The sequence below is a fragment of the Lytechinus pictus genome, chromosome 12, assembly GCF_037042905.1.
Source record: "Lytechinus pictus isolate F3 Inbred chromosome 12, Lp3.0, whole genome shotgun sequence".
Taxonomy (NCBI): domain Eukaryota; kingdom Metazoa; phylum Echinodermata; class Echinoidea; order Temnopleuroida; family Toxopneustidae; genus Lytechinus; species Lytechinus pictus.
Genome location: NC_087256.1, coordinates 14581707 through 14600695, shown reverse-complemented (window position 1 = coordinate 14600695; position 18989 = coordinate 14581707). Strand labels below are relative to the sequence as shown.

The 18989-nt window shown below is 34.4% G+C and overlaps 1 protein-coding gene across 4 annotated transcripts in view; it reads right to left on the bottom strand.

The window, feature by feature from the left end:
* LOC129272457 (slit homolog 2 protein-like) overlaps window positions 1–18989 on the bottom strand; it is a 137985-nt gene that overhangs the window by 20000 nt on the left and 98996 nt on the right. For 2 of the 4 annotated variants that reach the window (XM_064107454.1, XM_064107456.1), the window contains 11 exons: window positions 17502–17668; window positions 15917–16067; window positions 15295–15369; window positions 14442–14513; window positions 12946–13017; window positions 8716–8787; window positions 6748–6819; window positions 5483–5646; window positions 3892–4024; window positions 3225–3293; window positions 1222–1293 (listed from right to left, as the gene is read on the bottom strand). In XM_064107454.1, coding sequence (XP_063963524.1) covers window positions 1222–1293; window positions 3225–3293; window positions 3892–4024; window positions 5483–5646; window positions 6748–6819; window positions 8716–8787; window positions 12946–13017; window positions 14442–14513; window positions 15295–15369; window positions 15917–16067; window positions 17502–17668 — 1119 coding nt within the window. The remainder of the gene's footprint in view (window positions 1–1221; window positions 1294–3224; window positions 3294–3891; window positions 4025–5482; window positions 5647–6747; window positions 6820–8715; window positions 8788–12945; window positions 13018–14441; window positions 14514–15294; window positions 15370–15916; window positions 16068–17501; window positions 17669–18989) is intronic. The other 2 variants (XM_064107455.1, XM_064107457.1) reach the window with 1 other exon arrangement.

Below are 18989 nucleotides of genomic sequence, written 5' to 3'. Positions count from 1 at the left end.
TGGGCCCCGTCTTACAAAGAGTTACAATTGTAGTAACTCTATGGAAATCTATCAGTGTCATAATTTTTTCTTTAGGAAATTTGCACAATATCCTATGAAAACAAAGAGAAGCATACTCAATTGTAAAAAAAAAACAGTTAATGTAGGAATATACCTCATAAGTAGAAAATATTTTGAAGAAACATGTATTTCAGATATTGACATTGCTGGCTTTCCATAGCTGTGATTGTAACTCTTTGCAAGACGGGGCCCCGCTTGTAACTGTACTTATTGAACAGGGACTGACATCAACACTGGACGGGGAAACAGTGAATGGGGCATGATGGGAAGCAACTTAGAGGACGTTAAAGCAGCCAGACTTCACAGTCAGATAAGAAGACCAAGGTAGGTTGGGAATGACAAGGGGGGAAGCAGGGCATGTTTACCCCTACCGAGTGATGGAATCCACAACACAGGGGTGCGGGCATGCACCCCTCCACAAACTCTTACTCATACCAGAGGTGGAAATCCCCGTCCTCCGGAGTTTCTTGGGAGTTTGTCGGGCTTCAGTCAGTGATTATTCTTGCTGTCAACACCCCTAATGAGGTGTGTTGTATTTCCCCCCTTCTTTTTGCCTGAAGCCTTCCCAGGAAGCCCCAAACCAACCTTTGTATTGTGCCTTTCCCCCCTCCTCTTAAAGCCAGCCAGCCAGTATTATTTCAAGTAAATTGCAGACTAGGTGCGTCTAAGACCATGTTCTATTCAGAAAGATATGATTCACCTTTTCGATTCACCCAAAGCCTAGTTCTAAGCACCTACTGCATATAGAAGGCAGACATTCCAATTTCTGAATCATTAGGGTAAATTCAATTGCATTTGAATCACTCAAAATGTTCAATAATTTGTTGAAAGAATAAAAGAAGAGTAAACAGTTTATGTTTTTTCAATGATTCAAACTTGAAAAGAGAGAGAAAGAGAAAAAAAAATTTTTTTCCACGTGTACCCCATTTCTTCTCAATTCCAGGGGTGTTTCACAAGTCTTAAAATCAATGTTAATAATCAATTACAACACCAAATGAGGTTGGGGTTCAAATAGCCTCTAATGAGATGTTTCACAAAGGACCTTCTCTTGAATTACAACCTTTATCCTTATTTGGGGGGGGGGAATTTTCAAAATGATTCATATCATCATTTAGAATATTCATGAAACACCCCTGGTCGTGATGTAACCATCATACTTACAGAGTTGAAAGTTTGGTCATGTTGGCAAATGCAAAATCTGGTAGCATCGCGATCTGGTTCATACTAAGGTCTCTGTAAAGTGGGGGGAAAAAATGCAATTCATGATAGGAATGATCAAATAATTAAAATACAAACTAATTTGTAAGCATAAGGTTAACTGGTAGCTCCCATAAAATAATAGTAAATAAAAGTAAATCCATACAAGACAATATGATTACAACACTATCACTTATATGAAAAATCTCACTAATGAGAAAGTTTAAAAAAATGTACTACAAAGATTATAGTGTGAAAAGTTATTAACTTTCCATATCTTTATGCAATCCTATCACAACTGAGAAACCAAGTCTTTCAACATCAATTTTCAAGGAAAATGATGGCGACACGTTTGTTATGGGATTTTTTGTATTTATGTCCGTCACCCTAAACTCACATAACCCGAACTTAACCCTGCGATGGAGCAAAATACACAGAGTAGACGGGGGATGACAGCCCACAAAACATCTCTTTCCTGATAACATCTAATTCAATTAAATAATCACTCAAAAATAACACGCTAGACCACGGAACCATGCTCTTCGTTTTCAATGAGAATCACAGGAGCATCTTCACGACGACGTTGGGAGACAAGATTGGGCTTCCTGGGGAACCGTGATAGAGCAAGAGATATTTAGGAAGTTGTTTCATTACCGATGATGTAAAGGGGATGCGCGTGAATTAAGATTGGAAGGAAGAGAGGTATAGGATCATAGAAATAGGCCCAGTGGGAATTGAACTTAGGGATCAGATATGAGACAGGTTCAATTAACTTTCTTCAAATACCATAGACTGGTATCATAGTAGAGTAGACGGTTACGTATAATTTCAAGAAGGAATCCACATGTATGCACATCTCTGAGTGACAGATTTGACAGAATAGCGCCTTCGGGGCGAAAGTAACACATAATGTATAAGGATTCTAATGAATCAAACTTTGGTGGTTTTTTTTCTATTTTGAAAGAGGTCATGGAGAGGAATTTTTTTCAAAAATGTATAACTCATAGACTTTACAGCTTGGCAATCCCATGAAATATGTGAATCTAATTACCTATATGTGGGAACTTTCTGAAATTATTTGTCTTTATGGCTATGGAAATTTGTAATGCGATGAAATTCTCATGAGCAGTGAAGTGAAAATTGAGAAGAAAAAAATATAAAAATGGGGGTCGGACAAAATGGTGAAATAGCCAAGCTTTTGAAAAGGGACTGTTCCACATACATGTAACTTGCATTCAATATCTTCAACATTGGTTCGACAAGTCTGCTGCCAACCTTAAAAAACAAAGTGTTTTTGTAGTTTGTAAGAGTAGCTCAGTGGCGTACAAATGGGGGGGGGGAGCTCTCGCAGGCCTCAATTTTTTCCCAACCAAGAAAAAAGAAGAGAGAAGAAAGAAAAGGAAATAGAGAAGGGTGAAATATAATTTTATTTTCTGAAAATAATGTAAAAATCCATAATGAAATTGGATTTTCGTAATAAAAACGTCAAAATGTTTGCTTTCTTGCTTTGCTCACGCGCAATTTCTTATAAATTTTACGCAATAGGCTATATCTAGCCCTCTCAAAAATTTTAAATCATTACGCCACTGCAGTAGCTTGATATTTTATTGCCACTGAAGACAAGTGTACTGAAACAGTTCCCTTCACTGCCTAACCTTCGAAGATATATTTTGTTTTAAACATAATATTGATTCAAATGTCCGCTCCCAACCGATCTTACAGTGTTTCAGTTGCATGTAACTTTAATTGCTATCGATAACAAGTTTACTGAAACAATTCCTCTCATTAGACACATGGTGGTATCATTCTAATTTCAAATAAACTACATGTGTATCATTCCTATTAAATGTGTATCTATAAACGTTACCAATCAGCTTAAGTTATAGATTAAAGATCTTTTTTCTCAAACAAGATATATTTTCTAAACTAATGCTTCATGTACTTAAGTTTGAATTCATTGAACTTACAATGTATGAAGACTCTTCAATGTGCTCAGTCTTTCAGGTACTGTGATCAACTGGTTTGAATCTAAGTACCTAGAAGGGGACAAACAGTTAAGGTTTTATTACAACTTATAAATATACAAAAATGTCTTTATGTGTTTCTAATAGCCTGTATACATTTTCTAAGATGCAAGTATGCTACAGCATTATAAAGGAAAATATTGCAAACCTTTCAGACTTATATCATTTCAGCTTTAAGCAATGGTTTGGAATACCTGTATTCCTCTATTATCGTATTGGTTTGAAATAACTATATTCCATAATGATATCTCTCAGAGCATTGCGACAGCATTTGCTTCCATTTTCATTCCAATCATCCAAAGTTGCAAATCTCGAGCAATATTCAAAATTAATTTGATATGAAGTACATGTAACTGCTTGAATCCCAAACAATTTTTTCTGAAAGCTAAAAAATTACAAAAATAAATTTCCGTTTAAACTAACCTAGAAACAATACATGTATGTTCTTCTTTATTTGTCCAAAGGTATTTACTTTACTAACTACTACATTTAGATTTGTAACATTATGAGAAAACGATTAAAAATACTTAAGCTTAGAGATTCAACACTGTTCCTTTTAGGGAATATGAAGGATAGATGAATGGAGGAGAGGTAAGTGGGATAGACTTACAGTTCAGTAGCCCCTGTTGGGATGTTACGAGGGGGTAAAGTGAGTTCTTTACGGCTACACCTGACCACCGTACCACTGCATGCACACTCCCTGGGGCAGGCGAGGGAGGGGAGGCAGCTGTTATGATCATTACCTGTCATAGCACCAAAGGAACACACAGATACAACTAATGTTAAAGAAAGTAACATATAAAACATTCATAAAACAATACATGTATCAAAAAGTTAAGTGTCTGATGGTACAAAATGACGCGCAAGACGTGATAGAGTAAGCAATCTATTCAACTTAGCTCAATGAATTTTAAATAGAAGGTCTCTCTCTCTTGCCAAATGCAAAATAAATGCACAAATCAGAAAATTTGCTATTTGTGTTATACACCACCTTATAAGTTTGAGAAATTTCAGAAAATCAGGAAAAATAGACCAATTCTTATACAGCAATTAAATTTTTGAAGACAGGGTAAGAATTTTAAACCATGTGAAAAGTCTGCTTATACCCCGTATAGACTAACAAACTGTTAACTTTGCAAGCTTAAAGTGATGTTAAAAAATGACCGTAACAATAACTCTATTACAGGTGCAGTAAGCAATCCATCAAAAACAAATCTTCTTTTAAAAAAAAGATGTATGTTGGACATTTAAGCTCTCATAGATCATACATGTTGGACATTTCAGCTCCCATAGATCCACATAAAACAAGTTGACTCTCTTTAAAAATGCAAGATCCTAAAAATGGGAGTGTTTTTTTTTTTCAATATTTATTCTTTTTTTTTCTGACTTTGCATGTTGAAACACTTTATGAAATGATAATGATAGCCTCTCACAATCAACCAAATGAACAAAAGACTCGAAAAAACTTGACATGTCTATTCTTAATGAGGTAAAGAGATATATGACCATACATGAGGAGCTGGTAAATGACCTGAGATGACCTCAGCTTGACTGTTATGAGCAATCAATTTTACAATACAGTGAGATGATGAGTCAGCTGTAATTGGAAAAAGATGTTCGCAGTTTCATTCTCTTTTGTAGTAATGCCAGGAATCCAAAATGACAGAAGAGAATCCAGGAACCGGATAGTTCAGAAAGTGTTTGTCTACAGGAAGTACTGCTTTCAAATAACCAACAAAGCTAGAATTAGAAGCAGATATTTTGAGGATTCAAAAAGGTGTCTTGAAGCAACCTCCTGATAATTTAAATATTGAGCTCTGAAACATTAGCTCATCAATCTGTATCTGACGTTTCATATTATTGATATGTTTTATCATCAGTCATTTTACTTTTACAATATTATGGAAAATAATTCATTGAAGTGGCATCTACATCAATATCACTGATCATTATCATCATCACCATCATCGTTGTGGTTGCTGTTGTCTTCATTATCATCATCAACCCTGTCACCATCACAACATCACCACCACCATCATCATCATCATAAAAAAATTTACATTTTTAACCATCATCACCACAACCATCTTCACAATCATCATCATCATCATCATCTACATCATCTTTTTAACCATCATCACCACAACCATTTTCACAATCATCATCATCACCACCACTATCATCAATGTCATATCTCTTACCTTCACATGTGAACTGGTCTCTCTGAAGCGTCTGGATGGGCGTGTCCTGGAGAGCTGAGGGCTCCTGACAACGTGGTTCTCCCGTGATGATCTGACGGGCCGACAGGTAATCTGGTAGCCAAGACAGATGACAGTTGCAATTCAATGGGTTTCCAAGCATATTTCTGATGAAAGAAAAACCACGATCAAATTGAAACAAATTCTGGAAAAGAGACCACATCTATAAGCTGGTATGCACAGAATCCTTCTCCCCTCAACATTGTTGGCAAACCATTTTTTTTTTCAAATCCTCCATAAAAAAATCTAAATATGAATTCTTTTCTCCTAATAGATACATGTAAGAACATAATAGCCATGAAGTTCCAAAGGTTAAAGGTAATTACGGTGAATGCTGCCCCTCTCAAGAATACTGATAACTTTCTAAATATCACAATACTTATACAAAATGTTGGTACGGATGTGATGTATATTCAATATTTTTATATGGAGTTTGTACATATTTCAGATATTTGTGATCATAATGTAGCAAAAAGCAGGAAGACACAGATCATCTGAAGCCAAGTAGTTTATCAATAGGGATGAAGATATCAAAACATGAACCACTGTTCATCTCTTTCCTAATCTCAACCCCAACACCATTTTATAATCAACCAACTATAGAATTACTGCAACTAGCACTTTGCTACTATTAGAATTCACATGAATCAGCAGAAGTTGAATTTGGAAGTGAAAATCAGACCTCACATGGAGGAAATCTGTCAACATTTTCTGACCACACTCCCCTTTCCTCAAAGGATCAGATCACAAATGATAGTTCTAGCTGGAAGTGGTCACCACAAAAGGAGTCAAGTTTGGGTCAGAATACTGTTGATAGCCGGTGTATGTGTAAGTAGTCATGGCAACATGTTTCATGAAGATGAGGAGCAAACACATAGAGTGGGGAAACATAGGGATCAAAAGGTTGGGGAGAGGTGGAGGAGAGGGAGTGAAAGGGAAGAAAAGTGGGAAGGAGAGAGCGTGACAGAAAGAGAGATGGTTTCAGAAATAGGGTGAGAGAGAGAGAGACAACAAAGTTTAAATGAAATTAAAGAGAGAAAGCTGAAGGAAAGTTATAAAAAGAGAAAAGTGATGATGGGGGCAAAAAAGAAAATGACGGAGGACAAGAAAGAGGAAAACCAAGACTGAAATAATAAAAAACAAAACAAGAAACTAATCATATGAAGAAAAATAAGTGAGATAAGGGAATACATTTTTTTTTTACTTACAATGTAGCTAAAGCTTTCATTGAATCCAAAGAACCAGGCATGATGGTACTGATGGCATTATCATATAATGACCTAAGATCAAGAAAAAAAGTGACAAATACTTTAAATTACTATTTTCCATTTCATTAATTTCCAATGGAGCTACATAGAATGGCATGAAAAAAAAATACATAGACATGAAATGACACCCCCCTCCCTTCCCCAATAAACAAAGCTAGCAAGAATGGACCCAGTACAAAGACATTATAAGACAAAGTATGCTAAACAAACCTAATCCGATACACACAAGAAATGTTGACAATAATCTACTAAAATTATTCTGTTACAACCAGGGCAACTACCTTCATTTTCCCTCTTAAATCATTCATTTCCCCCCCCCCCCAAACACCCAAATTTCAATAAAGCCCCCCAAAAAATTCAGGAGACAAAAGGGATTATTCCTTGTGAGACTGAAATATATTTTTGCAGTGATAGGCCTATCATATATTCTTCAAGAGATTGACCAATTTGTAGAGAGAAACATCTAGTTAAAACATTGTCCTTGAACCTGACCCACATGGGAAGAAGTCATTATAACTCCTTCCTTTTCAGCCAAATTGACAAAAAAATGCCTACTATTACGGAGACAGACTTTATTTCCAAAAATGATAAAGCAAATTTTCGTATCAGAAATCCATCATTGGCTAGACTATAACAACGAATGACAAATAATGTTTGTGACAGTCACTTTTTGTCTATTAATTATTCATCCCTTTGTAATTCTTATCCCCTATCTTTCTTCAAGCAATTTCTACATGTATAAATCACAAGATTTGGGACCCTCTTACTGAAACTGGAATATCTGATTGGCCAATAGAAAAATTGTCATATAAATTTTACACTTGACTTTGACATACTTTTTGGAACAGGAAATTGATTTTATTCACTACTTGTACTTATTAAGCAATTGACACAAAACAATATTGAAAGCGCAATATACAATATTTTACGCTATACACATCAAATGTACGATTCATATGTATTGTAATGTAATGTCAGCCTCTAATGAACTGGCAGCTTGAGGTCAGTGAAACCAAAAATATGCATATAATTATTTCAACCGATACCAGTTTATTTCTAAATTTTCAAAACTTTCAGCAAGGGGAAATGAGTAAATCCCAAGCTAAAAGGGGAGTTTATGAATCTACACAAGGGATTTATTCCCATATGTCATCAAAAGCCCAGATATCTTAAAATTTGAGTCCAACCTTAATCCACGAGGGGGGGGGGGATACCTGAGACTCAAAACCTTGTAGTAACTTAAGGTTACCTTTGAGGTCAGACATAGCCATTCATCAAAATTCTAATTGGCAGTGACAAACCCAAGATTCAAATCGGAAGTGGACATAGGAAGTATCATGCCAGGCTAGAAACTATGATCGTCCGACAGCGATGATGATGGATGCCAATTTGATAAGTGTCAGACGACAAGACAACATTTTGTCCACTTCAGCATGTATCTTGTCTCATCTCGTGGGAGTCTATCATTATGTTTGCATTTGTCTCTTAAGGATTTTTCATCCCTTTTCCGTGTTTACATATCGAGCTCTTAATCAAATGTGATGTATTTTGCAAACTTTCCTCCGCTGAATTAAAGCTCGAGTTCTATTTTAGTTTTCTTCTTCTTCCTTTCTGTCTACATTCAAATTGAGCCTTTTCTGTGTTCACATTCTCTCGCCTACTTTAATATGGATGGATCCACTCAATACAATAAAATAATATCATATAAACTGCATGACTAATGAATTTTACACAAAATGATAATATATTCATAAGTTTACAATGGACATTCTACATCACAGTTCACAAGAAAATTAGGAAGGATGAAACTGCGTAAGGAACTACATGTTGTACCAAACATTGTAGCCCTGATTAAAAAAAAAACACACCCTCACTGGGGTGTAAGATTGATATAGGCTTTATACTTACAGGAGTCTGACTGATTTTAGTCCTGTGAATGTCTCATTGGTGATGCATGACAACCTGTTGCTCCGAAGCATCCTGTTATAATAATAAAAACATAAAAACTTATATATCAGATATATATTAATACATCTACCCTATGACAGTTGGACTGCAAGACTATACCTGTTTTACTTTCATATTACATGTTTGTGTAGTACTTCATGATGTGTGTAGATATATACAGTTATTCTGTCCAGGTTGAACTTCCATAAATCTCGCCAAGTCAAATCGACCGTGGCTGGGGACACAACTATTCTCAAAATGAGATTGTTGACTATTATGTAACCAGTATATTCATTTCTTATTTACGATTTTGTATATTTTTGTTTGGTATCAGAATATTTCATAAAAGTATACCATAAAGAGATATATGGTGTATTGAGTTATCATTAAAATCATCTACAGAATGTACACGTATATACTTTATGTGATAAAATCCTTTTCACGATGAACCATACTTCTATTTTTCATTGAGGTAGTAAAAAGGACAGATGAAGTGGAAAGCAAAAGAATGATTGACAAAAGGATTCAAACCCTGAGATATAAAGTGACAAAAGAGAGATAAAGGTTTAAATTTGCCTTGTACATGTACAGGTGTAAATGCTAGTGCTAATGTTTACTAGGATTTGAAATGTCTCGCCCAGCTAAAAATCCCCCAGACCGTAACACACCTGAAGACAGACACATTAATTCTTCTCCTTGAGTATATATTTCATCACATTGCTTGATTTTGAGCAGGAAACTGGAGGGAGTGTTTGGCTAACCCTTATTTTTCATAACTTCATCAATAGGTGAATGAATAACGACCGTGTTGATAGGTGTTCCAACGCAACAAGGCAGAGGCTAATTATTCTGTGCATTTTATTCAGAATAATGTCATATCTAATTTGGAAGTGATCAACTCAAAATTACTCAGGGGTGATAAACAGCAATCTAAATATAATTTCTAAAATCATGTGCAGATTGATCGCTTTTTGAGGGATGAATGATCATATCTGAAAACTTGGAAACTTTACCATCTCTGTATATATTCAATGAATGTGCAAAAATATATGTATTGTGAGGATTCTTTTTCATGTGTATGACAATGTCTGCTGCTGAGCAATAATATTGAACAATTTCAATGTAATTGAAACTTTTCCATACTCTTACCCTTCCCAAATTAATTACAAAATGCCAACAATGACATTCAGATTCTGAAAACTTATGTGTATCTAAATCTGTTGACACTAATCTAAAATTACATGAATGAAATATACTTTTCTATTATCTTTGAAATATATGTTAATGACATCAAACATGCAATGATCAAATGTATGATTTTACTAAACCAATGATTGTTACATGTATATGATATTACAATGTATAAATGGAAATGAAATTTGAAAATGAAGTAAATTTATATGAAGGGCAATTAATGTCCATGGAAATTACACATTTTGGTGAATGGATATTAATAAAATGTTTGACGATAATGGATAGCTTGTACATAATTAGTGGCTGGATGAATTAAATCTTAAAAATGAACACACTGTAAAAAATGAGTTTTAATGATGAATAGCAAGTTCTTTCGATGATGAATATGATGGTATTATGCAAATGTGATGAAGCTATTGAATGAAGACTTAATGAAGCTATATGGTATGAATGTGGGACTTGGAATGATGTATGTGTCATGGAGGAGGTGAGTATTTCATGAAAAAATAATGAAAATTTGATGAAGACCTGAAAGGAGAATACTAAAATACAAAAGCCATGCCTCCAACTTATTGAAAATAAACCTCTCATTAAAACTTCACTCCATTTCTTCCAAATTCCTTTCTCTTTTTCTGTTCGTTAACTGTCAGGTGCCAGCCTTGCCTTTTCCGTCATTATCCAGCGGGGGGATTGTCTGGCGCACAAACAATCGCCGCGCAATGTTGATGGAGGGGTTAGGGACAACAATAATTATGGCTTGAATGTTTAGAACAGGGTAATCTAAACTCACACCCGGGATTTTTCTTTCAAACACATGCTATCTTGTGTTCTGCACCGTGTGGTGCAAGAGTGGGCCAGGAGGGTGACGGCAAGCCCCGCGTACATACAGATCAGACACCCACAATCCCTACTCCACCACCTTGTCACGAAAGCAGAGTGTTTGATTTCTTCCCCGACTCTGTTTTTACTCTGTGATTCGCAGATGGAGAGATCGGAAGCATATGAAGTGGTGATGACGGAGGGGACTTAGATGTAGTCCCATGTAAAACGGGGACAGGATCGGGTTGGGGAGGTGGATTTTAACTGATGTAAGATTCCAAAATGAGACATGAATGAACAGGTGGATAATGGAGGGTAGGGAGTACTAAGATGGCATACTGATAAGGGCTATGTAGAGGGGTGTATAGGGGAATGGTTAAACCCCTCCCCCCCTTCTTTCAAGTTTATTGGAAGGAGATTGGATCATGGAATGGGGTGGGGGTAATGCAATATTGATTAATTTCATTTGAAGTGGTAACATACATGAACTATCCAATTTCTTGTCATAACCAACATCACATTTAAAAATAAAATTGGGAAGTACAACCATCATTTTTTAAACAAGCTAATCAAGGGTGAATATATTGTAGTACATATACAAACAAACCGGCTTAATCAATGGAGATGAAGAGAGTTGGAAAAATGATATTGATACAAACAGTTTCTTCAGCGAGCATTCCATAAACTGATATTTGATATAGTTCATTCATGCAAGTGATGCATCTCAAAACATTCTTATATAATATAATTTGTCAAAAACTCAAAAGATCAAAACGAGAGGAATGGTAATCATAAATGAAATCAAAACATTCCATTCAAACAAAAGAAGAAGTGGTGCTGCATGTTGTAATGAAGAGAAATAAGAGTGGAAAAGGGGGCTGGTATTTCCCTCCTTAAACTGCCAGATATAGGTAGGCATTTGCACCCTGAAAGAAAAAAGGAATCATGAATTAGCAAGTGATAGGAAGAAAACGGGGTTAAAGTGATGTATAAACACAATCAAAAGTGATTACGTGAGTAGTCCTGGTAGGAATAAGACATTGGCTTGGTTAGTGGCTCACAGGTTAGGTGAGTGTATATGCAAGAGTGTTAGAAACCGGTTGGAAAGCTGTGAAAATAAATGCGCAATCACACCACGGCAGTGATCGTTAATACATCATGCACTGCATTAACCAACCAAAGTGAGCGGACCATTCGGTGTTTGCATACTGTGACACATGACGGTGAATACCAAGAATGACGTCTTTATCCGTCGGTACACACGTAACTTCATTCTTCCAGTCACAACTCATTTTTTAATCTCCGGCCCCTTTCACACAAGGACTTTCATAGTATAATGATTAATCCCAAAAGTGACCGTGGTCTTCGTGTCTTTTTCCAATCTGGAATTTTTGCAACATACATGTATTGTTGAAGCACCATATTACTTAACATGTATGATAATTCTTACAAAAGATATAAGCCAAAAATATCTCCTAAGAACATTAATGTTTCTGGATTTTTGTTTTGTAATATATTCAGAATTGATTTATTTATTTTCATGTACAGTATGCAATAATCCATTCAATCCTCACTTTTGGGTAAAAAGCATACAAAATCTTGTGAAAATGTGTTAGTGGTCTATAAGAATTATACATTGAAGTGTTAGGGCTATATCATTTATGGAACCACTTTTTGATGACATCATATATTCCATGTTAAAATTGATTTAATTTCGTTAATATCAATTTCAATATCAAAATTAACAATTATTTTTTTAGAAAGTTTGCTCATATGCTATTTATATGAAAGATGAAGGCAAACAAGGAAAATTTCATGTCTTAATTTGATCTGATTGCATTAAGAAAAACATCAAATAGTACAAGAAGGACTAAGACCAAATAATTCCAGACATTTACATGTACATGTATGATAGGAGAATCATGTTATGTTCATCAAAAGGTGATTCTTTTCCCATGAGGATTAAATTGTTATAAATGAAATTGATCAGCTGAATTACAAACAACAAAGAACTTATTACAATACCATCGTGATTAAACCAAATGAAAGTTTCCAGCCAAGTTAACAAACAAAGTAAAGGATTAAAAGAATGAAAAGAAATGGATGAAATCTCGTGCGCTGAAGTAAGAAGTCACGATGCTTGAAACAGGCTGGTGGGTATGCGATCGTTATACTCACAGCGTCCGCAGATTTTTTAGTCCTACGAAAGAGCGTCCGGTGACATTACTCAGTTTGTTGTTCGTGAGAATTCTTCATATTCCAAATGAGAACAGAACAAAACCAGAGATACAGGAAATCGACAGAAATAAAAACAAAACAAAAAGTCAACAAGAGAAAAGAGTATTATAGCACACATACAACAGAGGTCTTTTACAGACAAGAAGCAAGGAGGCTCTTCTTAATATTCTTTTTTTTCATCGAAGAAAAGAGGAGGTATACACTAATTTTTTTCCACATGAAGCACATTTGAGATAGTTATATATTTTATAATAATTTTACAAAATCAAATGAAGTTTTTCTTTAAATCATCATTTATTGATATGCAATATTAATCTCTTAAATGGTATTTTTTGTTTCAGTATTAAGAAAATCTGTAAAGATAAATGCACAAAATAAGCTTTATGCCAAAAACAATCATTTTGTCACTATTGACTTTTACATGATTGAATTATTATTATTAATATTTAAAACAATCCAGTTAATTTTACATTACATATTCATAATGCAGAAGACAGAAATTTGAACAAATATACAATTGTGAAATATACAGTTTAAACACAATAGCTTTTGAAAAACGTTAATAATCAGCATCAACTTATCAATGTCTAATTATTCCTTTTTATCATGCATGTAGTCTTAAAATACTACATTTCTTTCTTTTGTTGCAATTTTTCAATGTCTAATTTTGTACAAATCAGATGGACAATTCTCTATATCCCATCTGACAAGGAAGCTTGGGACTGCCAAATATTAAAAAGTAACCCATCAATATAGCTTTATTAGGAAATTAGCTGCGCATAAGCTGGGTAAAGTGCAAAGATTAAAGCCTAAACTATAACCCTTGGGCACTGCACAGTAACAATATACACGTAAGAGCATGCCGCATCAAAGCACTGAGCTTTTAGAAAGTCAAAGCATTCATTAACAAATGGGGAATGCCTGGGAAAAGAAAAATACAGCATTCTAATTTCAATGGCAATTTAATGAAAATATTACTTTGAAACTTTGAGTCAAAAGAGTTTCAGCAGAAGAAACAAAAAATCAAATTTGGAAGTTTATTCAAATACTTTCTTTCAGAGAAGAAATACAGACATTCCCAATGACTGGATTTTGAGAGATAAAGAAACAAATAGGGCAACTCTACATATGTGTACGTTTATTACACAAATCCAACATATTAGGTCACAACTGTCAATATGATCAATATAACCCCGAGAATAACCCAACAATTCATGCAATTTCCATGCAACATCCTAATTACGTTAAGAATTAAAATATTTTCAGTTTTATGTTTTTATTTATATTAAGAAACTTTACATCTAAATTTTGATTATCAGTAAAACTAAAAACAGAATACATGCATGCACACACTGAATACACTCACAATATCTGATTGAAGGAAAAGAAATCTTGGGGGGTTATCAGTTAGAGAACAAAGAGGGGGAAATTCTTACAGTTCAACAAGAGAAGAAGCTCCCTGGAAGGCCTCATCTTCAATGACAGAGATGCGGTTGTCACGGAGATCCCTAGATACGGGAGATGGAAGAGAGACAAAAAGGAATGATGAGGAATATATGAGGATGATATATTCAAGGGATAATGATTGTTTGATGACTTATGAATATTTTATTAGTTTCATCTACTCTTTCACCTGCTCAACAAGCAAAAAAAAAAAAAAAAAGCGACATCACAAACTACAGCTCAAATTTCGGCCTGTTTATGACGGTCCATTGTCAATATTGTTAGCTACAAAGTGTGAATATTACTTCACTCTCCAAAGCTCCCCTGGGAACTTTCATTTGAGGAGTCAGAGGTCTTAATTTTTTATTTTATTATGTAACAAAATCTACATCATTTTCAGATTTAAATCAAGTCCTCATTCTTGGACTGTGAACAGAGGCTAATCCAAAATAAGATTTAAAATCTTGATCTACTAATGATGGGTTTATCATTTGACCTTTAAAGGTATGTACATTTACATGGTTTCATCCATTCAATTTTGGATCAGTCTTATGATTAGTCTCAGTGATTAATCTCTAGTCAAAAGAAAATTAGATTATTCCCCTCACATGCATTAAAGTGAAAAGATATATCATTTTTTGCAGTTACACTTTGGAAAGTATTCAATTTCTAGTGTTGTGCAGAATTGCAAGTTCTCCAAATGCAAAACAAAATAGTTGAAAATTACAAATAAATGTGAAAAAAAGTAAATCTATGTTTGCTTTAGAGTACTTATGAAACAAAATACGAACATTTGATAATTTGACTCTAGGAAAATCATAAGATATGTCTGGTTAGGATACTCACAAGATCTTGAGATTCGGCAGATGAAGGAACTTCCCATCTGCAGAAATGCGTGAAATCTCATTTCCATTCAATTTCCTAGGGAGAAGAAGTAAATTTACAACCAGAAACTTATATGAATCGTTAAAGACAGCTTGCGGCAGGAAGCGTTCATGCTTTGGTGTGATCATGGGCAAAACTAGAAGGCTTCAAAACATCGAAGCCCCCACTGAAGTTGAATAAAAATTTCCTCTTTTATCGTGGAATATTAAGAAACCAATTACTAGTGAACTAATTTCTAATTCAATCATGTTTTCTTCAAAACTAACACCAAAGTTTGTTTCGAATTTGAGGAAAGGTTGTTAAAGTCTGCTATTCTTAGGATAAAACCTTTGTAAACTTCACATACATTGTAAATAATGGAAATATTGAACATTAGGCATGAATTGTCATTACCCCCAAATCTCAAATTGACATATTTGGTCATGTGACTTCAATATCTTCTCTTATATGACTTTGAACTTTATAGAGAAACCATTGATTCCTTTTCAATTACTCCTGCATTATTTGCAAATTTTAAACTGAGATAGCGTCATTAAACACAATATAAACCTTATTGAAGACAAAATTTGGAATTGGAACTTACAATTCTGTTGTATATGTTGGGATTTCATCCGGTACAGTTGGTAGTCGCCTGTTAGAGCAGTCTACAATGCTGTCGTGGCATGTACACCCATCTGGACAATCATGGTCGATAAAACACTGACCAGCTTGAGCCGTTCTGTAATATTCAGCATCTGGTGGTCAAATGTTTATTCAGTCAATGTTATCTTCCATATTTTTAAAATATTTTTTTAATTTAAATGTATAAGCTGGTCGATAGTTATTCTTCATTTTCCTTACACTATCTTTTTCTACAAATATATGAGTTTACAACAAAAAATCTTAGCCTAAATACAAAAATTCAAATATATACGTACTCAGGATTTTTCCCGACAAAAACCTGCAAGTTATGTATTAGAATTAAAAATGGAAAGGACAAACATTGAAAATGTGTCTTGATAAATTGACAGTCGTATACAGTATGAAGAGTATCTTAAACTAAAGATGATCATGAGTAATTCAACTACTTATACATGTAGGTTCACTAACCTAACAGTCATTAACAAACCACTGAGAAATAAATCATTTAACTAACAATCCGTATATTATATCCCTAAAGCTTGTGGGAAAGACTATCAACCGTTTAAAAGAAGGGCAAAAAATCCCCATTGCAAGATTTTCCCCTCGAGATATGAATTATTCCAGAGACTAATATTGAGACCTACTCTCTCGCTCGTTTCACCAGAAAATTCATCATTCAGCAAATTTTTTAACTGTGTCCATTGACTTCTGGTGAAATCTCTTCTCTACAAATACGGTCCCTAGATGTGCATTAGCGGTATTAGGCAGTAAGCCCCCATTCCCACATAAACCTCTATGAATATAGATAGAGTATTGCCCGCTTCTCAAGGAAGCTTCCATTTAGAATCTCTTCTTAAATGTGAAAATACGAAGCAAGCTGGGAAGCAATATGGAGAAGCATTACACAGGAAATAGTTTTTCTATCCTTCTAAATGCAAATCATTTCCTCTATATACACAAGCAATCTCCAAAAGTTCTGAATTGCTTGCCAAAGAAATAACAAAAAAGGCATATGAAAAGCATTAAGAATAAAAGAGAATCTGATGTCTGTTAGAATTTATGGAAAGAACATGATTCCAATGGTGATACCCAAAATACATAAAAATATGGAGCTTTTTTTCTGGCTTTAAAAACTAAAATATTCTAAATTCATCAAATTTTGGATGCATGCCTATAATCTCCAGAAGAATAAGCTTTTTACTGACTTATATTAAAACATAAATAAAGTATCCATTACCAGCTATCAAGAAATGTATGAAGTATCAATAGTTGAGAAGTTACATAAAAGATGAATGAATGAAGGTATTCACCTATTTATTAAACAATGATATTAATTTATTCATCTATGTATTCATTCATTTACCTATTTAATTCATAATTATTCAACATGAAATCCCCATCAGTAAATAAAACTGCCATACAAGGGGGTACTATATAAATGAACAATAAATACATATAAATGTGCATAAATGAAGCAACTAATTGATAAAAGAACAAACAGTTATAAAATCATCCCTATAAAAAAAATAAAAATTTGTAATGCATACTTTTACACTTGAACTTGACACTCTTCATGTTAGCAATTCTCTTGCGTTCCATTCTGACGGGCCAAGCACAGCGTGCACCACTCGTCTCAACGACTGGATAGGTTTCTAGGTACTCAGCTATCCATCTCAGGTTACAATCACAGATGAATGGGTTGCGGGCCAAATGTCTGGAAAATTGAAACAGGAACATCATGCTTTCATCCATGTTTTTTTGTTTTGTTCATATACATTTAGTTTCGTTTACTAAGATTTTATCATTGTTATGCTTGCACACAAATGCATCAACCTACAGATTTAGTGAAAATTGGAAAAGTCTTCATTTTTGACTAGTTGTATGAAACTTAATTTTGATTGCACGTTTACTGTTCATACAGCCTGCCATGGATATCCTGATATGAAGAAGCTGTTGATTTATGCTGCTCTGATAGAAGGAAAGGATCAAATTTTAACTTTCATACTTTACATTGTCAGAGGGGAAGCACAATTAATTAAAGCTAGATGTTGTTTAAATATATGTTTGTTTCATTTCGCCTTCTGCCTTTTATTGCAAGAGATTTCTGAATTAAAGTGCAGTGCTATAATTGTAAAAGATACATTTATATATGTAATCCAAAGAATTAACATCTGCGATAAGAACTTGATTACTGGCAACGGAAGCATGACATGGTATTCAGTGAACAGTATTGAAATAAACAACATTGTGATCACATATTATAATAACCTCAATGCATTCAGGATCTGTCAACTCAATTCCGATACTTCACTTGCACTCGATTCTATATTGAACGATCCAACGCATTAACCCATACCAATTAATTCCACCCGAACTGACAAATTGGTCTAATCTGAGTCAATAACCCAAAATGAAGCCATGAAGGGGTGTTTATTTCCACCCTTTTCAAGGAAAATCACACCAACTGATCTCTCCGACAAGTGACCTTAATGAGAGCGAGAAAGATTCTTTGTGCCAGTGGTCAAAATCGGATGTAAAAGATTGAAATTAGGCGATAAATACTTTGAAGGTGAGTGGGTGAGAAAAAGGAAAACACTTCAATCTATTTAGTTGGCTTATATGCATCACTGATCATGTTATAAAATGGTGGATAAGAGGAAGGATAAGAGGAGATATAAGAGTAGTCTGAGTGGGAACTATTTGTATGAAATGCAATGGAGCTCGCTATTTCAATTCATACAATTTGTCTAGATACTCTTTAAGTAGATTTATGGCCCAGATGGTATCCCCAAAGCATCCAAATCATGAACACAGGGAGTATATCAAAATAAAAATAATTGTGAACTCTTCACACACATAACCTAAAGTTTATAAATACACACTTATCATGTATTTATGGATTTTCAGTTTATAAAATAGGTATATCATATAACAGAAATAATACATCTTAACGCGTTTATACATAAAAGATCCTGTCTTTCCCAACCACACACACAATATAATATAAAGGAACTCTTTTTTAAAAAATGCAATGG